This window comes from Scleropages formosus, chromosome 13 (assembly GCF_900964775.1).
Source record: "Scleropages formosus chromosome 13, fSclFor1.1, whole genome shotgun sequence".
Lineage (NCBI taxonomy): Eukaryota > Metazoa > Chordata > Actinopteri > Osteoglossiformes > Osteoglossidae > Scleropages > Scleropages formosus.
The window spans coordinates 3,180,197-3,204,770 of NC_041818.1; the positions used below are offsets into that span (position 1 = coordinate 3,180,197).

General features: G+C 41.0%; 1 protein-coding gene across 2 annotated transcripts in view; it reads left to right on the forward strand.

Moving 5' to 3' along the window:
* The window catches only part of LOC108932138 (ephrin-B1-like), a 68,697-nt gene that overhangs the window by 15,875 nt on the left and 28,248 nt on the right, over nucleotides 1–24,574 (forward strand). For both annotated transcript variants that reach the window (XM_018748473.1, XM_018748396.1), the window contains exon 2: nucleotides 19,579–19,856. In XM_018748473.1, the coding sequence (XP_018603989.1) occupies nucleotides 19,579–19,856 (278 nt within the window). The remainder of the gene's footprint in view (nucleotides 1–19,578; nucleotides 19,857–24,574) is intronic.

Sequence of the window (24,574 nt, forward strand, 5' to 3'; positions counted from 1 at the left end):
ACTTATGAAAAAGTAACAAATATTGACATATGTCTTTCTAGGGGCATGGATAAAAGGGAACAAAAATGTGGTGTCAGCTGTTCCTGCCCCATTATTCACAGAAATCAATATTTTGTGTGTTATGTGACAGCTGAGCAGCAGTAGTCCTACTGTTCAGATTAGCATATCTTTTAATATGGTTTTTAATGATTTTGTCCCATCTCTGAGAAAGTTAAATGCAGTACCCTTTCAACTTACTAAACTGAATTGGAAAAATGTTCAATAATGCACAAAAACCAGCAACATTTCATCTGTTTACACTGGGTCTACTGTACTGCATAAGTGATATTTGAGCTGACTTGTGTGTGTGTGTGGGGAAAAATCAGTCTGTCATATAATACATGGTCAGTGTGAAATAGCTGCATAAACATACTGCAAATTTCCTTGTTGTGTATCAGAACACTGGAGTATGATCTTTTTGTGCCATGATGCCTGATACTACTTTGATAAAATAACACCTATTGCCATACCTATTTTCCTACTATTCATCAGTAAGGACAAGAAGTTATGAGCACAATATGACAATATTACTTGAATGAAGGGCAATTTAAATAGGCCCATTAAACTGTGAAATGAATGTCATCCTCAGTAGACATTGTGCCCACCAAGCTAGCTGATATTTTTTCTCCACTCAGCAGGGAACTTGCAGTGGCACAGCCATTAGTGCTGCTGTCTCACAGCGCCTGGGTGGTGTGAGGACATGGCTTTGAGCCCCACTCGGTCTGTATAGAGTTTGTGTGTTCTCCTCCTGTCTGTGTGGGTTTCTTCCGGGTGCTCCGGTTGCCTCTCACAGTCCAAAGACATGCTGTTCAGGTTCGCCCATGGTGTGTGAGTGGCAGAGAGTGTGTTTCACTGATGTATGGATGAGTGACCCATTGTAAGCAGTGTATCTAACAGTGTAAGTCACCTTGGTGAATAAGGTGTGGGGGCTGATAGGGGAGGCCAGCACCAGTACAGCACCAAACTGCTAACCTGTGGAGAAATTAGCTACAGCCATTGTCACTGATATTCACACAAAGGTGACACGCTTCACACTCTTAGGTAGAAGAGCGAATGCTGAAATCAAAGGTATTCTGATAGCTGTTGATTTGTTTTGACGTCTTTGCATTTCCTTGTTATGGTGACGAATTGGATAACAAATATGTTGGCTTTAGTGTTTATTCCAATTTTTTTATTCTTTCTATCTATCTATCCATTCAGTTTCGAAAACTGCTTGTCCTGGTGAGGGTTGCAGTGTTCCAGAGCTGTTGGATCACTGGGTGCAGATAAGCATTTACATAGCTGCTACTCCTGTGTCGTATATTCATGTTTGTGTACCTTTTTTTATTAAAAAAAAAAAAAAAAAAAAACTGTTGCAAGGCAATTAGGATTAGCCTGTGCTGAGTTTTGTGCAGCTACTCGTGCAATGAACATTGGTACATAAAATGGAAACAAACTAGGTTTACTTAATCACATGTCTGCAACTGTCTTTCTCCTAATGTAATGCACCCCAGTCAAGCCTCTTCGCTCTTCTGCTCGCTTGGTGGTCCTGCGCACGAAAGACAAAGCTCTGAGATTCTCGGTTCTGGGTCCGTTGTGGTGGAATGACCTTCCCCTGTCACTCAACTGCGGAAACTCTGTCTGTTTTCAAGAAGGGTCTGAAAACCCACCTTTTCCAGATCCGCGTTGCCCAAGATCTCTTCAGATCGTCTATGGTGTAACTGTTCAAGCATCGTAACTCCAGAAGCATCCCCAGATACAACCTTTATTCAGCCATTACTCTGGTATTGTACTGCTCATTTGTGTATCTTATATTTAATTTAAAAAAAAAAAAAAAATTGGTGTCGGTATCGGGATTTGTTTGTGTCTTATGCACCTACTTGAGCGATGAACCTCGGTGTAGCAAGTGGTAGGGAACAAACTAGGTTTGCTTGAGACTCTCATGTCTGCAGCTATGTCTCCTTCTCTCAATGAATGCATAAATTGTACTTTTGCTGAGATGTACGTCGCTTTGGACAAAAGCGTCTGCTAAATGAGTAAATGAAATTATCAGGGTGCTACTTTTTTCAGTAATTTCTCCATTTACAGTAATTAAAATCTTTATTCAATAAATAAATTAATCCTAAAAACTGCCATGCCACTCTTAAAATATAAGATAAAACAATAAAAATCAACAAGACCAGCTAATATGAAGACCGCATGGCAGAACCTTTAAAACACTAAAAACATCCCCTAAGGCTTAAAACCATACATAATAAATAATTAAAAGGAATGGGCAAGCGGTTTCAGTCTCTGCGTGTGTGCGTGTATACCCGGTAAAATTCACTGCTCAAGAGGGGTGGTCCCTTGGCCTGTTTCCAGGGTGTTACCATATACCTTACCTACTGTTTTTGGGTGTTTCCCTTTTCAAAACACCTCTTCCCTGTTAATGTTTTGGTGGGATAGGTGAATGTGCTGCTTATTGTTTGTGCAGTTGCGAAATGCTTTCTTGATATGACTGACAGACGGACACAGAAAGAGTCTGAAACTGTTTGTCCTGAGCAGGATTGCGGCGAGCTGGAGCCTAACTCGGCAACACAGGTAGTGTTACTAGCTTACACACCTTATTCACCAAGGTCGCTTACACTGCTAGATACACTACTTAGAATAGATCACTCATCCATACATCATTGAAACACACTTTCTCTGTGTCACTCACACACTATGGGGGAACCTGAACAGCATGTCTTTGGACTGTAAGAGGAAACCGGAGCACCTGGAGGAAGCCCATTCAGACTCGGGGATCAAACCCATGTTCTCTCACACCATCCAGGCGCTATGAGACAGCAGTGCTACTTGCTGTGCCACCGTGCTGCGCAAAATAGACTTTTTGGTGTCTATTTTCAGACCTTTTAAGTCCCCTTTAATTTATGTGGTTTTACAGCATCCATATCTGCTTAGTATTGGTTTTTTTTTCCCTCCCAGGTTTTGTGTTCTGTCTTTCACTTTTTGGTATTTTAAAAGTTTAAGGGACTGTAAGGGGTTTAAAAAGAAGAAAAATATCCCAAGCTTCCTGAGTTGTTTGAATTGTTCCTCTAAGTCAGCAAGATGTTAATGGCCTTCTGTGATGTGTTGCACACCGGCCCACACGATTGTTGTATGGTAAAGCCAGATTGCCCTTAATGGAGGCTGGCAGCCCTGGTGTTTACAGAAAGGGAATCGGAGATGTTTGAGCTCCATCCTTCAATATTCACTGCGGTGGAATTTCACTCAACAATTTCAACCTTGCTTTGTTATTGTAAAAGGTCTGTGTCGTCCTTCAGCAAAACACAGGTAAATTATAGAAGTACCTTGTTGGAGTCATAATTAATTATTCATTGCGTGCATACTTTGCAGATCATCGTGAACTGTGGGAGCTGAAGATGGATGGATGGATGAATGAATGAATGAATGGACACTACCTATTGACATTCAAAGCCAACATGAATTAAAGGCATATATGTTACATTGCCTAGGGGTGGGGGGTGCGGTGGCGCAGTGGGTTGGACCACAGTCCTGCTCTCCGGTGGGTCTGGGGTTCGAGTCCCACTTGGGGTGCCTTGCGACGGACTGGCGTCCCGTCCTGGGTGTGTTCCCTCGCCCTCTGGCCTTACGCCCTGTGTTACCGGGTAGGCTCCGGTTCCCCGCGACCCCGTATGGGACAAGCAGTTCTAAAAGTGCGTGCGTGCCTAGGGGTGTGTAAATGATTGTCAGAATCACATTGTATTTATTCTGGTAAAACCCTGAATGATTGTTTTGAGTTGAACTGCCTGTAAATTGTGGTTGAGAGATTAATTTGGCAACATTCACAAATCTGCAGAAAGAAAAGACTGGAATAACTTAAGATACTTCACTAACCAAGGAGTTTTTGAAAGCTTTATTTTTTGTTTTTTTTCTATGGAGTCAGTTTTCTGGGACCATGATGCTAATTTTCTGTTACTGGACTTTGCCATCACCAGGGAAAAGTTTTTAAATCTTTTCCCTTGAGGACCAATTAATGACAATAGCCGATTTTAACATTATCGATGATCCACATTCTTTTATTGTTATCCTGAGCTTCAGCAACGCAGCCGGGCCGAAATGGAGGCAATGGTGAGTTCATTGAATATTCGTGACAACTTTAATGTAGTTTGGATTAAATGACTCTTGGCAGCCAGAGGACTCTTTACATCTTTGGATAACTACTTCATTGAATCCTGTGGGGAATTCAGTATAATTCCTTAATACCCTAATTGCGAGGTGTTGCAGTAAACCATCTTTATGACACATGCAACAGAAGTTGGACATTTAATGGTTACAAAATTGCCAAATTGCAAACTTTCCTTTTAAGGTTAAAATGTTGTTCTTTTCATAACAATACATTGGAGTCGGGGTGGGGGGCGCGGTGGCGCAACGGGTTTGACCTGTGCCTGCTCTCTGGTGGGTCTGGTGTTAGAGTCCCGTTTGGGGTGCCTTGCGACAGACTGGCGTCCTGTCCTGGGTACGTCCCCTCCTCTTCCAGCCTTGCGCCCCGTGTTGCCAGGTTAGGCTCCGGCTTGCCGCAGTCCTGCTTGGGACAAGCGGTTTCAGACAATGTGTGTGTGGAGTGGGGGCATCTCCACGTATAGCCTTACAGTGTAGGATGAGTAAAACTTACCTGTAGGTTTGTGTGTTCTGTTTTACTGACTTTCTGCTTTCTGAAAAGGTGGGTGGACAGAGGCGGGACTCAAACCCACACTGAGAATGTGGTCTTACGTTGGGCAGTGGTTTGAGCTCCAGCCTTTTGACTCAGAGCCCCTGGCTTTGAATCCCACCTCCTACTGTAGTGCTCTAGCTGAAGCTGCTTGCCCTGAGTTGATACAGTAAAAGTTACACTGCTGTGTAAATGGGTAAATCTGCATGAGTAGCTTAATGCTACAAGTGTCTGATAAATGAATAATTCAATAAATATAAATTCTGAGGGACCAGGGGTTCTTAACCTACTATGTTGTAGTAGGTCATTTTGTGCTTCTTACAAGATACTTCTGGAAGGCAGGATTTATGAGTGATCATTTTAAGTCCTTAGCTCCCAGAGCTGTGTTTTGTACTGTGAGAACAGGCCTGGGATCATATATGAAGAGCAGTGATGGCCTGTTATGACACGTCTGGGAAACAGTGCAGTCTTTTGACAATCCACAATGTTTAATTTACATTTATTCACTTAACAGACACTTTTCTCCAAAACAACTTACAATGGATACTTTTGTATTGTTACTAGCCCACACAGCTTATTCTCCAAGGTGACTTACACTGCTAGATACGCTACTTACAATAGGTCACTTATCCATACTTCGGTGGAACACACTCTCTCTCTGTCACACACTATGGAGGGCCCTGAACAGCATGACTTTGAACTGTGGGAGGAAACCCACGCAGACACAGGGAGAACATGCAAACGCCACACAGACTGAGCGGGGATCGAACCTACGTTCTCTTGCACCACCCAGGTGCTGTGAGACAGCAGCGCTACTTGCTGTGCCACCATGCCGGCCAAGTTGAGTCCTATAGATACAAGAAGCTCAGTAAACTCTGAAATTGTGTACATTAGCATAATTTTTAGCTCTATTTTTTTAAAATAATGAGCATGTGTGCTGTAGATGAATTGCATAGTATAGGTTTTCTTGTGAATGTACGGCACTCGTTGGCAGGCAAACCTTGGCAAAGTTGGCCGCCCTCGTACAGCAAGCCTTGAATTGCACACAGGACCACCGGGGTCCCAGCACGGAAACACTGTTGTTATCTTCCAAAGTTAAACAGGATTTTAATTTTTATTTATTTTTTTTTTCTTTGCTGGGAGGGTGGGAATACTGAAGTCACAGGGGAACATCTTGTAGCAATTAGACAGCTCTGTTTTTTTTCTGAACGCAGTTGTAAACATGGGTAATGGCTCGGAATGCTAAAACCCCTTTTAAATGAAGACGCAAAATTGATTCCGTGTTTCCAACAGTGTTGTCCCATCTGCGGTGAGCTCGGGGTGATGGACTATGAGCTCGTCTCGTGGCTCGCAGTGCACGAAAAGTATCAGGACCATGTATATATTGGAGGTGTATAATAGCTCGGTGTGTCTCAGCTGGAACGGCACTGTATTGTAAAAACCCGCATTACCGTGTGTTTGAGCTGGAGAATGCAATAATTGTAATTGGTTGAATTTGGGTGATGCACGGGGAATATCAGGAGGTCATTGCATCTGCCAGAGGAAGAGAAAGGGGAGACCGCAGCTTGCTTAGCGCTAAGGCTAAGATTCATATTGAATGCTGCCTGTGCATCCTTTTTTGCCCCGTCCAAACCCAGAGCGCTACATGCCACAGTATTACTCTGGAAACACACTGATACATTTCTGTGACTGAGTTAGGTACCTGTATGTATTCACGTTGTACTCATACATTATATTCATTGTGCGTGTACTGTTGGGATGCAATTCAGTTCTGTTGAACTGTGTGCACGGGTTAAAAGTACAACACTTCTACAGCAGTGAAACGGTACACATGCACTTCTTCAGTGTTTCCTACAAACTGTAAAACATCAGCAACTGTGAGAAGCCCAACTGCCCTCCCCTGTTCCAGCATGGTTCCATGTGTTTTTAAGAAAATAGCTTTTTTGTGTTTTTCTGGTGTTATTAATCACGTGATCTCTGTTGGGTTGTGGAGAAATGGGCTCAATAGGGGCATGAGGGCTGCTACAAATCTGGTCAAAGATCTTTATCCCCCAAACTCCTTGGCATCCAGCTGGTGTTCAACATGATGCCGTGCTGGCTTTGGGGCTGGCATCCTCGGCACATCAGCGAGCGTCCATCTGTGAGCATGAGCCCCAAGATGGAGAACAGCCCGCTTGGCCCAGCCACTCTTGCAAGGGGCAGTGGTGGGAAGAAAGAGCCCCTCTGTCTTTCCCCTTTGCACGCCCACTTAGGCTGTCTAAATCCCTCTTCAGTCCCACCCAGATTTGACTTGGAGCTATAATTTTTCTTATTCAGAACCTCCTCAGAGAGTAAGTGGAAGTTACATGTGCTCAAACGCCAGGCTTCTTCCACTGTTGGCAGTCACTTTTGCTCTTGCTGCCCTCACAGGGAGTACGAACCTGGAACTTCTGAGTCTGAAGGAAGCAGCCCTCACTGTCACGCCCCATGCTGCCCTCTATAAATTATAATTTTTAAGCTACTTATAATGGTTACCATGCAGTATAATGAAATTTCTTAGTGAAAACATACTTGTGAGTGTGGTGCCTAAAGCACGTATTAGTGACCATGATCCAGAAATGGTTCTGTCTCACAGTCCTCTGTACTTGACCACACGTGACTTACTCCATGTGGGGATTGTATTTATGGATGAGTGTACACTGCACTATATCTGCACTTCATCGTAAATGAGCTGAATGTTTATTTTTCATAAGTAGTGAGGTGTTCATGTAAAAGACTCCCAGCTGGTCTGTCTTCCTGTCACAATCTATCGATCAAACTGGACAACTCACTCATTTTGCCTTGGCTAGTAGTCTGGGAGTGATGATTGACTCAAGTCTATCTTTGTCTCAGCACGTCAAAGCCACAACCCGGTCCTGCAGATACATCCTGCATAATATACGCAGGATCCGTTCTTACCTCACAACTGACTCTGCCCAACTGCTTGTCCAGGCCATGGTGACATCTTGTCTGGACTACTGCAACTCTCTGTGTGGCCTTCTCGCTACTGCTATCAAACCTCTGCAGCTGATACAGAATGCTGCTGCACAAGTTGTTTGATTTGCCAAATCATTCCCATGTATCTTCTCTACTTATTTCTTTGCTCTGTCTTCCTAGAGCTGCCCGAATAAAATTTAAGACCCCGGTTATTGCCTACAAATATATTAATAGAACTGCTCCCAGCATTTACAAGACTTGATCAACTGCTACACCCCAGCCAGAACCCTCCACTCATCTACTTCTACTTGCTTGGTGGTCCCGCACACGAAAAGTAAAGCGCAGAGGTTATCTGTTCTGGTGCCATTGTGGTGGAATGACCTTCCTCTCTCACTCAGAACTGCGGAAACTGCCTTCGTTCAAGAAGGGTCTAAAAATTCACCTTTTCCGGACTCACTTTGCCCAAGATCTCTCCAGCTCATGTATGGTGTAAATGTTCATGCACCGTAACTTTATGATCATCCCCAGATAAGCCTTTACACAGCTGCTACTCCTGCATTGTATCTAAATGTTTGTGTACATTATAAACATTTTAAAAAATTGTAGGAATGTTATTAGGGTGCATCTGTCCTGCATTTTATGCGCCTACTTGAGCAATGAACATCGGTGCATCAAGTGGAAAGTACGAACTAGGTTTACTTAATCACGTGTCTGCAGCTATGTTTCTTTCTCCTAACATAATGCACAAATTTGTATTTTTGCTGAGATGTATGTCGCTTTGGAGAAAACCGTCTGCTAAATGAATAAATGTAAATGTAAGACTCATAATTTATCTCTGCTCGTGCCCCTTTATCTAAGGAAATGTTTCTGTGCTTTTCTAGTGACTACAGAAAAATTCTGTGGCGGAAAACACAATTACGCGTGCGTGCGTGCGTGCGTGCAGTGTTTTTGTGATGGCTGTCTAAGCATGGTTAACATCACTTACTTCCTCCCCTAAAGGATAATTAAGGGCTGGAGGTAGCATAGCACTTGAATCTCATCTACTGCTGTAGTGCCCTTGGTCCAGGCATGAATATTTATTCTAAATTAATACGGTAAAAATTACAAACCCCATTTCCAGAAAAGTTAGGAGACTTCCTAAATATGCAGCAAAAACTAAAAACTGTAATTTGTTCAATCACTTGAACTTTTCTTGAACTGATAAAAGTACAGAGAAAACATTTTCAGTGTTTTCACTGACAAAGCTAATTCTGTTTTTTATATTACAAAATACAATGTGATGTCTGCAGCACTTGTAGCCCTGTAAATATATTGCACGATTGGTGGATTTGGCATAAATTGGGGGAGGTGATTTTGTGATAGAGAGGACTTATTTTTTATTTTTTCCTGGTTTCTTGGAGTTGATTGACTGGGTCGGTCATCCAGTGGGATGAGAGCACAACTGGAAGTCCTGCCTTCCCACGTGGCAGTTCTGTGAGGAGCGCCACTGATTCAGTCTTGTAACTGAACGTCGTGAATAGAGCGCACACGCGAAACTTTTTTGACTGACTGGGATAAAATTTAAGAAACTGAGAAAATCGCTCCACTGCTGTTTCCGTTGCACACGGATTCGGTCAGTTTTAATTTATTTTGGAGCAACAACGAATTTCTACGCAAAGGCGTAGATGGCGAGCCACCCAAAGAACTGAGCCTTGGATTCGGAAGACTGAAAAGGACTCGATTTCCAACCTTCAAGTGAGGAGTTTGGCAAGTTTTGTGTTATAACGAACACTATCACTACTTGATGGACACGATTCCCCCTGTTGGAACTAATTTAAACTTTGGTGACTGAACTGCTGTGTTGAAACTGGAAGCACTGAGAAATTAATATTTGAACTGTAAATACTGATTGTTTTACTAGTGTGTTAAAATTTAATTGTTAAACAAGTGTTAGCTTGGGTATGCCTAATAGTTATAATATTGGGGTGTACCCTTAGTTGCTACAATTTGTATGGTGTGTATTGTGTGTAAGCAAATTATTTTTTTCCTTGTTGCTTTAAGTTATCACAGTTCAGTTTTATGTTATTTAAGGTAATGTTTTACTGAAAATAATGTACATGAGAAATAAGAAAATATAGTTTTTGGTGAAGTTTAATAGTTAATTTTAATAATTGCCAAATCGAGTGGTCCTTTATTTACACCTCCACGGACGAACCTACTGGCCTTAGAACAAAACATTACACCACGTGTTGCACATGTGTTACACACACTCAAAAAAAAAAAAAAAAAGTTGGGACAGAGGCAAAACAAGACTGAAAAGGTTACAAGTAACACTGTTCTGGGAGGTTCCACAATTAGCAGTTTAACCTGTAACAGGTGAGGTTATCAAGATTGAGTATAAAAGGAGCATCCACCAAAGGCTTAGTCTTTGCAAGCAAGGATGGGTTGTGGTTCACCACTTTGTGCCAAACTTTGTGAGAGAATTGTCAGTCAGTTCAAAGATGGTGTTTCTCAGCACAAGATTGCAAAGAATTTAGGTATTTCACCATCTACAGTTCATAATATCGTGAAAAGATTCGTGGAGTCAGGGAAAATCTCGGTGCATAAAGGCCAAGGGCGGAAACTGCTGCTTAATACGCATGACCATCAGGCGTATTGTTTGAGAAACCGTCATGCTACCATGATGGACATAACCACATGGGCTCGGGAATACTATGAAAAATCATTGTCACTCAACACAGTCCGCTGCTGCATTATTAAATGCAACTTGAAATTGTATTATGCAAAGAAGAAGCCATTTATTAATTTTACGCAGAAATGCCGCCGAGTTTTTTGGACCCGAAGTCATCTGAGATGGACCGAAAGACTGTGAAAACGTGTTCTGTGGTCAGACGAGTCTACATTTCGGCATGTTTTTGGGGAAAAAGGGACATCGGATTCTATGTGCCAAAAATGAAGACGACCATCCAGACTGTTACCAACAAAAAGTGCAAAAACCAGCCTCTGTGATGGTATGGGGATGCATCAGTGCCCATGGCATGGGTGATCTGCATATAGTATGTGAAGATACCATTGATGCGGAGGCTTATGTTGGAATTTTGGAGAGACATATGCTGCCGTCAAGATGACATCTTTTCCCAGGAACTCCATGTCTATTTCAGCAGGACAATGCCAGGCCTCATTCTGCACGAGTTACAACAGTGTGGCTTCGGAGGCATAGAGTGCGTTTGCTTGACGATCTGTCTCCTATTGAAAATGTATGGCGCATCACTGAAGAGGAGAATCAGACAATGGTGACCACGGACTGTTGAGCAGCTCAAGTCTTGCATACAGCAAGAATGGGCAAAAATTCCACTTGGAAAACTGCAACAATTGATTTCTTCAGTTTCCAAACAATTACAAAATGTAATTAAAGGAAAAGGTGATGTGACCCAGTGGTAAACATGCCTCTGTCCCAACTTTTTCTGAGTGTGTTGCAGGTATCAATTTCGAACTTTGTTCATATTTAACAAATAGAAGTATGTTCATCAGTGAAAACACTGAAAATCTTTTCTTTGTCCCTTTGTCTGTTAAATAAAGGTTCAAGTGAATGCACAGATTAGTTTTTAGTTTTTGTTGCATTTTTAGAAAGTGTCCCAACTTTTCTGGAAATGGGGTTTGTAAATCCTGCAAATCAATCCCCATAGCAGGGTATACATCAGAATGTTGTAGTAATCTGTCAGGTAATTAATTTGTCAAGACATTTGTTAAGTATTGTACTCTAAAGACATCTGTTAACATTATTAAGAACTTCTAGAATAAAAGTTTTGAATGTGAAATATAGAAGTATATAATGTCCTAAAGAACAAGCATGTAATATCCAGTTAATTGTTTTTAAGGGCAGTTTATTTTGTTGAATGAAAAGCGTACCAGCTACATGGTGGCACAGCAAGCAGTGCTTCTGTCTCCCAACACTTGAGTGGTACGAGAGAACACGGGTTTGATTTCCACTCAGTCTCTGTGTTTGCATGTTCTCCTTGTGTCTGTGTGAGTTTCCTCTTGGTGCTCTGGTTTCTTCCCATAATCTAAAGACACATGGGACAGGTGTATTGATTACTCTGTCACCCACAGTGTGAGAGTGACAGAGAGCGTGTTTCACTGATGTATGGATGAGTGGCCCAATGTAAGTACTGTATCTAACAGCATAAGTCACCTTGGTGAATAGGGTGTGTGGGCTAGTAACACTATATATATAGTGTTCATTGGAAGTCGCTTTGGAGAAAAGCATCTGCTAAATAAATAAATGTAAATGTAAAAAAGCATCTGCTAAATGAAGTAACACTGCAAATATATCTGCATTATTTTTATTTATTTGGTTTTGTCTCTCTGCTGGTCATGCAGTATTTGTTAGCTCACATGCAGACTCTTAGTGTGCCCTTAACTGTGGTGTCTGGGCAGCATGAAGCTCTTTGAGTGCCCTTTGAATAGACGTAGCTGAAAGGACCAGATAGCCACTCCATGTTGCTCTGTTGTCTCCCCCTTCCAGCACTGTGATTTTGGGGGTGGGGGCAGGGGTACCAAATCATGTGCTGAAATTCTGTCTTGGAATATGAAAGCAGAGGTGTTGTGAAGTGTTGGGACGTGGGGGTGCTTATGAGAATTTTCTTTTGCTTTGTGAAAAAGTGTGAATCAACCTCATTTGCATTGACTAAACACATGAATAGAACTACACACAGTGTAATTGCTGGCATTTGGGTTTCTTCCAGTCTTATGTTCAGCTTTGCAAAGAAAGGTGGGCATTCTGATGGGTGGGCCTGCACATGTATATTCCTGCCTGAATACGCCTGTGGTGGGAGATGCGGTTGTAGTAATGATTCACAGTGAAGTAAATCAGCAGCAACTCCCAGGGCATGCGTTTTAATTGCGGTAATGATGTAACAAAAGGTGGCTTTTTTTCAGGTCACTTATGCAATTTAAATAATTATGATTCCAGCCTCGATGAAGACATTAATGCTGTCAAGTGTAGGTTCTAGGTTTTGATACACTAGCTTATCAATGCTCCAATTTTTGTACTTCTTCCTTAGGAGCATCAGCTAGGAAAGGAATGGATATTTGACTCGTTATTTTAGTTTTATTTCGACAACTAAATGTGATTTAACAAATAAATTGTACTTTGAAACCAACACTAATTCAGTGGTTCAGTGGAAGAAGACTGAATGAATCTGTCACTGATCTCGTTGGTTGTATCATTGATGTGTTCTGCTGATGTGTGTAATTAACATTTTTGCAAAATTTACAAACGTGTGTGTATATGTACAAATTACATTTAATTGGTATAGCAACAGGTTATAGAAGCAGGTTATTCACACTATTTATTGGTTGCCAGAGCACAGTTTTAAGAAGGAGGTGATGGCTATTTGCTGCCCTATTGCCTTTGTGCTAGTGAGGTCACATTTATAGCAGACTTTTTTTTTTTTTTTTTTTTAAAACTAGTCTTCTACAACACTTTACTAAGACTTGGCTGGTTAACCAACCCAATCAATTCCTTAAAACAAGATATGATGAAAAGTTGATGGATAAATAGGGAGCGTAGACAGATGAGTAAACAGTCAGTCAGATTTGGGATTAAATTTAACAATACAATGAATTTGATAGATGGGTAGACAGGATGGATGAATGAACATAATGTAGTTATAGTTATACTTTATCCCAAATGTGAGAAGTAATGAAAATACAACGTATGTGATGGACAGATATATGGGGAGTTTGGGATCAGTAAAACTTATGTACAGGCTTTTACTATAATTATTTATCAAAGTATGGGAAGGGTTGTACTAGTTTTGCTGTTCTCTGGATTTGCAATACAACGCTGGTTCTTGAATAAATTGTGGAGATTTGATTACGCATCACAGTTTCAGCCATAATCACTGTGCTTAGGAAGGCGTGCTGCATCCATCAGATGAAGCAGTTTAATGGAATTTATACAGCGATTGCATAATCTGTCAAAGTACCCTGCCTGAATTATTCAGACGAGAGCATTCAAGCAGATTGTGTTGGGGTTGTTTATTATGCATTGACATAATTAAGTGCGCGTTTTAAAATGAACATTGACACACCTATTACTTTCTTTAGAGACATTTGAGTGCTCAAAACAGTTATCATTTATGTATAATCAGTGACATGAACTGATGGCAGAATAAAACTTTAATGATTGTAATTGGTGGGACAGCTGGTACTGTCGTCGTTCGAACTGCTGCTTTTGGACCCAAAGGTCGCAGTTTCGATTTGCACTTTAAACTGTAGTACCTTTGAGCAGGGCACTTACCCTAAAATTGCTCCCGTTAAAAATTATCCAGCTGTATAAATGGACAGACAGTGGTAAGATGCTTAACGTTGAAAGTTGCTTTGAAGAAAAGTGTCAGTGAGTGAATGGTAGTGTTAATTTTACTGGGGAGGGAAAAAACATTGACTGACACAGACGTTTACGGTTACTCAACTGGAGAAGAATGTGTGCGAAGGTGTGGCTAATCACAGTACACTCAGAGCTATTTCATTGTAAGTGTGAGTGTGCAACTGAGAGAAAATGAGAGGGGTGGGTGGAGGATCAACCACAGAACCTACTGTTGTCATGGTAACTTGTTTATGTTTCACTCTGGTGCATCTTGTAAATCCATTTAGAGGAAGAATGTGGCCTGAATGGGCCTCCGAGTGAAAACAAAGCGTTGAGTGAAAGCTCGGCTGCTGTGGGGGCCCTCGTAAGTGAGAAGGTGGAAACAAAAAACTTTTTGATTGTTCCTGTCTCTTGGAGTTTAATGGGCCCCTTAACCCTAAACAATGGAGGTAAATGCAATCCTCTTAAGCCTGTGGCATTTACTGATATTGAAGTTGCTGGCAAAAGTAACTACTGTGCTGTACAATCGTTGTTTGCATTTCTTTTTTTATCCTTAGGGAAAAATGTTTTTTTTTTTTTTTTTTAAAACAGTATTTTGCATTTTATGTTAAATACCAAGATTTGTGTTTAACTGAGATGCATCTGAGGAAAAACAGGAGGATCCTAATATAATCACGGCAGTGGAAAAATACAATCTAGGGCATTGGTCAACGTACAGTATGTTAACATCAAATGAAGCTGCAACAAATTTAAAGTTTGTAAAACTATTTCCATCATCAACTCATGAATTGCGGTCTGCATGTCCCTCTGCACAGTACAGGCAGTCCCCGGATTGCGAACATACGATTTATGTACAGCCTGTTGTTACTAACCACCCCCTTACTGATCGGAAGTTAATTTTTTCTGTCACCATTAAGTAACAATCAAATGAAAACTTCATAATTAAGGCTATTATATTAAAAACTCAAGTTACTGTATAGAATGGTTCGTAATAACAAAGCTGCTACTTTGCGGCGTGCATCAAAGCATTGTGTGTCTACAGCAGTTCGTCGGCTCATGAGTCCAAAGTAGGACAAAGACTTCCTTCTTTTCAGTCGGACCACGTTGCTGTTAAGTGTCTCGTGTGTTACTGTATTTGGCTTTTTTGTTTTTCTCCTCTTAACCATGCCACCAAAGTGTAAATGTGATGCAAGTGATGGTGACGCATCAAAAAACATAAGGGAAACAATCACGATTGAAACTCAAGTTGAAATAATAAATCGATCAGAAAAAGGCGAAACACCACGCAAGCTCTCTCTGTCTCTGAGAGCATGTGGCTGTAAAAGGCACTTCTCAGCCTCTTCCCAGTTGTGGAATCTCACTCGACACAACCGTCCCCTCTGTGCTCTCAAACCTACTTCGCTTTGCTTTTCCAGCTCCTGTTCCTTATCGTCCCCCAGTCCCATTCCCCATCTCTTTGATAACGACCGCCCGCTTTGTCCCTCAACCACAATTTTGGATCCTCGCCTCTGTTAATTCGCCAATCAACCGTCCACTTTCCCGTCCCCCACCACGAAAACATATCGATACTCTCTTGTGATGCTGGGCAGTGGCAGCAATCCACATCTACCAGTCTGCCATGCGGTTGTATTTTGTGCATCCATAATGTCACAGAAATGTCCATCTGTGTCTCCTGCTGCTGGTGGGAAGAAGAAGAGGAGGGCAATTACTCTTGAGGAGAAACTCAAAGTAATTGACCAGCATGAAGGCGGCAAGCTCGTAATGGCCATCGTATGTATGTTAAGCTATGATGTTCAGTAGGTTAGGTGTATTAAATGCATTTTCAACTTATGATGGGTTTTGCAGAACATAACCCCATCGTAAGTTGGGGATCACCTGTTCCACTGTTTTAGCTTATGTTCGAAGGTAGTGGCAGTAACGAAGACGAGTACTGTTAATACCGTAATACAATTTCTCTAGATGACAGTTCTGCGATTTGAGAAAAAAAATATAATTGTGGGTTTTGAGCTCAGTGGGGCTGTGATTGGGCCCCTCAGGCTTTCCATCAGTCAGTCTACTTTTTTTTTTTTTTTTATTAAAAACCTCCTCCGCCAACCACTGCACATCAAAGAAATATGGTTCATATGGAGATACCAAAAGAGATTTTTAATTTCAGCCCACACACATTTTCGGAACCGCTTGTCCCATACGGGGGTTGCGGGGAACCGGAGCCTACCCGGCAACACAGGGCGTAAGGCCAGAAGGCAGTTTTCTGAAAGAACTGTTACATTATTATGTGGCAAAAACAGTGATGTTGGACAAACTGAATCTGCTGAGACAATTGCATGTCTGTGTATAGAAATCTTTGTTGTAAAATACACTTTTGCGAACTCCGGACATATAAATGGCTTTTGGAGAAAAGTGTGTGTTGAAGCAGTGGGGTTATTCAGAGTAAGCTCTGTCTCTCTCCCACTGAGAAGGTCAAGGAGACCAGGCTAACAGATGGCCCCTCCTTCTGGTGAGCTGGGATGCCTTGTGCATAGGCCCATGAGTCTCCTGGGAGTGGTTTTTATGATGTCTTTTAAATAAGAGAAAATGATAAAGAACTGTACAATGCTGACAAACTTAAGGCATCTCTTAACTATGCATGATTGCTATCTGTGGTTGCACTAGGTAAAGCCTTGGGTTACAAATAAATTTTCACACTAGTTCTCTATTTTCTACTAGAGAAAATACTAAATGCTTCTCAATATTTGGGATATGAAAAGTTTTTTTAAAAACCCCGAAGACATAAGTTGGGAACCCACTGTATATATTGTTTCTGTACTTAAGATTCCTATCAACCGTAATGCTCCTGCTCTGGATGGATTTATGGGTAGATTGAGATGGATACATGATGGGTGGATACTTGATTAATCCTGGAGGAAATCACATAAGGCTACAACTAATGCGGGAAAGGACATGGGAGTAACATAGCAATTATATATGGATAAAAATATGAGCTCTAGTTTGACACAGCTTAAGTGCGTCATTCATCAGTAGCAGAGGAAAAGCTTTGAGGTGTGTCAAAGTCAAATACGTTTGTGTCAAGAGAGAAGAACAATAGTGTTGGTATACTGTAAATTAATTGCTGTATTTCAGGGTGTGGTAAGAATATCAGACCTGTAAGGATGGCTCCATTATTGCTTTTAGAAAGTGTTTTTTTTAAAAAAAAGCCATATTTTCCATGGTATTTCACCAAAACATTGGGTAATGAGGCTCTGCTTTTTGCAATGTTAGGACCAGTAAAAGTATGTATTTATGATAACATTTTCCCAGTATCTTCCTATATATGTGTAACTGTATGTGACAGTTAATCGTTTTAACTCACAGTCACTGATATTTGGAAAGCTGTGTACACTATAGCAGCTACCTCTGGATGAATGGAGAACAAATTCATCAATTAATGCATGGCATTGTTTCCATAAGCGGTAGTGGATTACAACAGAGTATAAAATTTGGCAAAAAAAGGAGATATGATTCCTGTATCTGTGTGTGAATATGCTTTATGTGCTTGTGTGTTAATGCATGTGTCGGGGGAAAGAGAAATCATTGTGTATTTCTGCTTACACAATGAAGTCCTGTATTTTTAAAATGATCCATTTTCTGTAATTACTAGTCATCTGCAAGAAACAATGTGGCCATTGATGGATATATCTGCATAATCACTTAATTAAAGACATAAACACTAATGAGGGTCTTTTGTCTGACTATGCAGCCTCTCTTTATAGTGGGGCCAAGCTGCTCTCAAAAGTGAGGAGAAGATTAGATGCCCGGTCTTTATAATGGTGTGTATGAGGTTTATAAGAAGATCAAGGGGATTGGAATAGTTGAACAACATAGGCAGCATACTTCACATGAACTGGAAAAGTAAATAACAAATCATTGTTTAATTTTTTTTTTTTTATTTGAACTGCCACAGTTCCTCACTGATCTATAATAATCATAAGAGTTTCCAGGAGTCATTTCCACACACACACACACACACACACACACAAACAGCAGTCCATATAAGAGTTGTTTGATCAATAATTAATTGCATGTGTAATGTCTACAGAATTCCCATGTGCCCCCCTGTTCACAAAAAGTTGCACACTATCAAATTATGGTCACATAGTTTATCGCTATGCATTTATGCTGTAAACATGAAATATAATTTTATATTTCATATGAAACATTCACATTTTATCATACAAATGTATAAAGCCCTAAAAAGAAAGCAATTAAAAATAGAAGTAAAAATTGAAATGCACTGTACTTGTGTACCTTGCCCTGTAGAGAAAAGAAACGGAAACATTGAAGAGGAATAATAAAGTGGGTAAGTTAACCAGTACTGGTAGAATTATTTCATATTACTATTATTTAAAGTAACAGTTGTAATTTAACTTTGTTCATTTAACAGATGCATTTCTCCAAAGCAACTTCCAGTTAACTCTTTGTAGTGTTATCAGCCCACACCTTAATTACCAAGGTGACTGACTCTGCTAGTACTGTACACTACTTAAACTGGTTCACTCATCATTACTTCAGTGGAACACACTCTATCACTCACCTACTGAGTGAACCTTAACAGTGTGTCTTTGCACTGTGGAAGGAAACCGGAGCACCTGGAGTAAACCCACACAGACACAGGGAGAACATGCAAACTCCACACAGACTGAGCGGGGTTGAACCCACCTCTCGCACCACCCAGGCGCTGTGAGACAGCAGCGCTACTTGCTGTGCCAACCACTGTACCTATCTTAGCTTGATTTGCTTACCCTATTGTTAAAAGATGTTTATGATGTAAAAATTAAGGACTTGCATTTAAAAATGCTGCAGATTAAAACTTAAGATAAGGTAGTGGCTAAAGCATGTCTTTCATTCATCATCATTCAGCTATTGTAAAAAAAAGTATATCCTGTAGATGTTTGTACTGGCAGACCCCACTGGAGAAGTGCCTTAGAAAGACTGGAAGTGATTCAAAACTGAATTTACAGAAACGGGAGGGGGGGGTGTAATGTATACAGACACTTAACAAATTTTATTATGAGAAATCCTAATAGAGTCTAACAGGATTAGAGCACATTCATGAAAGCATGCACCTTTGAAGTGTCAGTCTAATGCAATTATTAAAATAAACTAAGGACCTGTGTTCACTGAACCATTCAAAAATCCTGCGAAGTTGAATATTTTGTTAGATTTGTTTGATTACCCCCCCTTCTGCTATATGGATTGTGGTGTGGTTACACTTGCTACTTGTTCTGATCTGCATCTGAACTCTCTATAAAATACAGCATGTGGATGGCCGCCATATTTTTCTTCCACTAGAAAAATTAACATTTGTTCTGCAATGTTTAGAATTTCTGGATCATTTTGCCCTTTTTTTATGTGTGTGGCTATATTCAGTGTCTGTTTCTGCTGTTGTGACCCAGTGCTGCTTTGCTAATCAATACAAAAAAAAATTACATATTTTTCTTGGTGTGAGGTCTGAACTGAAGCTTGGCACTTTACCAGTAGTTTCAATAGTTTGATGTCTTTTTTTAAATCCCCTCTTCTTGTGGTCCAGGTTTCAGCCTGGGAAAGGCCTGGTGATTTATCCTGAGATTGGAGACAAGCTGGACATTATCTGCCCCAGGGCAGAGGCTGGGAGGCCTTACGAGTACTACAAACTGTACCTAGTGAAGAAGGTGCAGGCAGACTTCTGCAGCACGGTCATGGACCCCAACGTGCTTGTGAACTGCAACAAGCCTGAGAAGGATATCAAGTTCACCATCAAGTTTCAGGAGTTCAGTCCGAACTACATGGGTCTCGAGTTCAAAAGGAACATCAACTACTACATCACGTGTAAGTTATACAATTTGTGCCTTTTAATGACAGTGCTGCTTGGAAGACACCCATTTATGTTAAAATATGACTGAATTCCAATAATAATAATAATGTCTGTACTTGAGCTTGTTCAACTTTTTTTCATAGCTGTTACCTACTATACACTTAACGCATGCTTACAAACAAAACGTATGCATAGGTGAGTCATACATTGACTCTCTCCAGCTGTTGGAAGAACATCTGAATTCATACCAAATCCAAATTTGCTCCTCATAAATGAAAAGAAATACAGGTGTCCTCTGTTATGTGGGCCTAATTCAATCCTGAAAACTGTCTGTGTACCAAGAGTCTGTAAACTGACCATTATTTTTAGTAGGGAAAAATATTATGTGTTCTTGGATTTTATGGACATACCCAAATATTTCCAACACCCTCTAAACTCTTAAAGTCTCGGGAAGTAATGATCAAAACATTAGTATGATAAGGTATTAAAAGAATCAAGAGGGAAATTAACAGAGACTAAATTAGGGTAGAAATTTTATTCATGCGCATTCATGTAATCAACACAAGAATTCTCAAGTTTTTAGAGAAAATGGAAAAACTTACAGAAAAATTAAACTATTATGCAACACGATATTCTGATGTGCTACTATGGTACAGCTTAATTTTGTATGTGAGCTCCTCTAAGTTTGTAAATTACAGCTCTATCTGTGATACTGTTTATAAAAAACTAAGAGCACTGTTTAACAACAGGCTCCTTGCTGGCCTGCTTGATGCTCTAGTATTTGATGTGAGAACACTGACATTGTTTACATTTATATACATCATATAGCAAATGCTTAAAAAATGTCAAAGTGACTTCCAATGAACACTATGTAGTATTATCAGCCCACACACCTTATTCACTAAGGTCTTACACTGCTAGATACACTACTTACAATGAGTCACTCATCCATACATTAGGGAAACACACTCTCTCTCTGTCACTCACACACTACGGGTGACTTAGTCACCAATCTACACGAAAAGCATGGCTTTGGACTGTGGCAGGAAATGGAAGCCCTCGGAGGAAACCCACGTAGACATGAGGATAACATGCAAACTCCATATAGATTGAGCAGGGATCAGGGATCAAACCCACATCTTCTCGCCCCACCCTGCCACTTTGAGACAGCAATGCTACTTTTTTGAGCCACCATGTCTTTATGTTAAGTGTTTGTGGATGCTGTATTCTCCACAGCTATACTACTTGAATTGCTGTTTCAATAACACTTCCTGATATGCTTGTGAGGTAGTCCCCTTTTAAAATTTAATTTTTTTTTTGGGCTGTCCTCCCCTATCCCCTTCATTTGGGTTATGACCGTGGGTTTTGGAAAACACTGCCTTATAGGAAAACACATTTTGTGTTACGGAATATGCAGAAGGAATTGCATTTAGAGCATTGCACTGATAAAACTTGCCACTGTACCACTGTAGTTCCCTTGAGGAGGGTACCCTGAATTGAGACAGCAAAAATGTACCCAGCTGTGTAGATGGGTAGATCACTGTAAGTCACTTTGAGGGAAAAGTGTCAGCTAAATAAATACGTGTAAATGTGCAACATTGTAGGTTTCATAGTTTTAACTTTTTTTCATAGCTGTTTTTATGTTTCTCTGGCACTATTATGCGTGAAAAGCCTGGAATTCTTATGTAAGTACCTGTACTCCAGTTTTCAGTGGAAATAGATTTGGTCAAATCATGTTACTCCAGCCTTCCATGAGTGGCACTGGCATTTTCGAGCAAAAAATTGATAAACATCATGACCACTCAGTGCGTAGTCTTCCACTGTTGTCACAATCAGACCAGGGCAGTATAACTTCTCAGCTTTAATTTGATCAGTTGCTGGTTATTACTTTTGAAGCTGTACACCCTATACAGCATCCAGGTAACGTTATTCCCCAGTTACTTTGGATGTTGACAACATTAATTAATTTGAAATTAATTTTAATTTTGGTCTACTTTTGAGAATAATAAAATGTAATAACACAAAAAGTGCTATGCTGGATGTAGTGGCTTCATGTCAGGGGGTGTGTCCTGTCCATCACCTTGTTTCAGGGAGTGGATGTGGACACCTTGACCCCTTATTGGGCAAGAGGTGATTGATAATGGGTCAATGGAAGTGGTATATTAGTTTAAATTTTTAAAATTTTTATTGTACTTCTGACTTTTTTTTTTAAACAGCACTTTTCCTCATAAGTACATCTACTTACAAGCTATTTGGCTTTTATTCATTGCAACTTAGTTTTAAAAGTGCCTTTTGTTTTGTTTAGGTCACAGTGACAAAGTCATTGGTCATCTAACAGTCAGGTTGTGGTTGTTGTTGCAGTTGTACTCTGGCCAAGTGTTTATACAGATGTCTTCTGATCACAGATAACTATGAAAACCGTTTATCAGGCGTATGGGGAAACAATCGCTTTTGGCTGTACAAAGAAGGCTTTTGGGAATGATCAGCCCCATTGCTTGTGAAATGTTTTTGGTTTTGCATGTGTATGAAGGCACTGTGGGATTAAGGACAGCAGTAGAAGTTCAAGCAAGTGATGGTTGGAATCAGAGCGTTCTCCTCCTCCTGGAAATAGCTAACAAACAGTGTCAGAAGGGTTTAGGTCTCATGGGCTGACTGTCACGGAGGATCCCTACTCCACACCTGCCCTCGTGCAGCCCAACCAAGTGACCTTGTTCCTCAGTGGAATGCCTACAGCAGCAGTAACTCCTGATGGCCGTTGCAGACTCTTCATTATTACATTTACATTGCATTTATTCATTTTGCAGACGCTTGTCTCCAAAGTGACATACATCTAAGCGAAAATATGAATTTGTGCATTACATTAGGGGAAAGAGACATAGTTGCAGACATGTGATTCTTAAGTAAAATTAGTTTACTTTCCACTTGATGCACCGATGTTCATCGCTCGAGTAGGTGCACAAAACGCAGGATAGATGAATCCTGATAACCTTCCTACAGATTTTAATTTTCCTTTATTTTTTAAAGGTGCACAAACATTTACATACAGTACAGGAGTAGCAGCTGTATAAATGCTTATCTGGGGATGATCATAAAGTTATGGTGCACAAACATTTACATCATACATGAGCTGGCGAGATCTTGGGTGAAGTGAGTCTAGAAAATGTGAGTTTTCAGACCCTTCTTGAATGTAGACAGAGTTGCAATAGTTCTGAGTGAGAGGGGAAGGCCATTCCACCACAACGGAACCAGAACCGAGAACCTCTGTGCTTTACTTTTCGTGCACGGGACCACCAAGCGAGCAGAAGTAGATGAGCAAAGGGGTCTGGCTGGGGTGTAGCGGTTGATCAAGTCTTGTAAATAGCTGGGAGCAGTTATATTGATGCATTTGTCGGCAATAACCGGAGTCTTGAATTTGATCTGGGCAGCTATAGGTAGCCGGTGCAGAGAAATGAGTAGAGGAGATACATGGGAATGCTTTGGAAAGTCAAACACAACTCGTGCAACAGCATTCTATATCAGCTGCAGAGATTTGATGGCAGTAGTGGAAGGCCACACAGGAGAGAGTTGCAGTAGTCCAGACGGGATGTCACCATGGCCTGGACAAGTAGTTGGGCAGAGTCAGTTGTGAGGTAAGGACGGATCCTGTGTATATTATACAGGATGCATCTCCAGGACCTCCCTATAACCAGGCCGAGGGAGAAGGTGTAGATTGAGAAGAGAAGAGGACCTAGTACTAAGCCCTGCGGGACACCAATTGAGAGAGGAAGAGAAGGATGAGAGCTTCGCCAGACCACTTGTGGGATCTGTCAAATAATTAAGACTCAAACCATCTTAGTGCCGCTCCTTTTATCGCAACCTGACTAAGAGAACAGAGTAGAAACTGGTGGTTGACATTGTCTAATGCTGCAGACAGAGTGAAAATCATGAAGACCGAGGAGAGAGAGGAGGCTCTAGCTGATTGGATAGCATCAGACACCGCCAGAAGCGCTGTCTCAGTGGAGTGACCAACTTCAAAACCAGACTGATATCCATCGAGGAGATGGTTCCAGGTGAGGAAATCAGGTAGTTGATCACAGGCCACCCTCTTTATAGTTTTAGAAAGGAAGGAGAGGAGGGAGACTGGTCTTTAGTTTTGGACCGAATTGGGATCCAGGGAGGGTTTCTTTAACAGAGGTGAAATGAGAGCAGTTTTGAAGGCAGCTGGGAAACAGCCAGAGGAGAGCAAGGAGTTTCTGATATACAGATAAAGGTGGAGCGTTGCGTGGAAATGTTCTGTAGGAGTGACAATGGGATCGGCTCAGGCAAGCAGGTGGTGGCTCTGTGTGATATCAGGAGGTTGGAGATTTCAGATTCGGAGAGCAGCTTGAATTTGGAGAGCATAGCTTCACAGGGAGGTCCAGCGCGAACCGGGTAGGGTGATCCTGAGAATTTGTCAGATTGCTTTAACTTTCTCTCTGAAAAACTAAACAAAACAAAGTCATCAGCAATGAGAGAAGAAGGGGGAGGAGGCAGTGGAGAACACAGAAGGGATGAGAAGGTGGCAAAGAGTCTGTGTGGTTCTTTAGTTGCATACTGTATTTTGTTGTGGTAGAAGGTAGTTTTAGCTGAAGAGACAGTCGAATGAAAAGTAGCTAAAAGTAATTTCTAGGCATCCAGGGCTGAGAAAGTCTTGGATTTTCGCCATTTATCATACATAGCCTGGAGTTTGGTCCTGTTAGCACATAACATATCA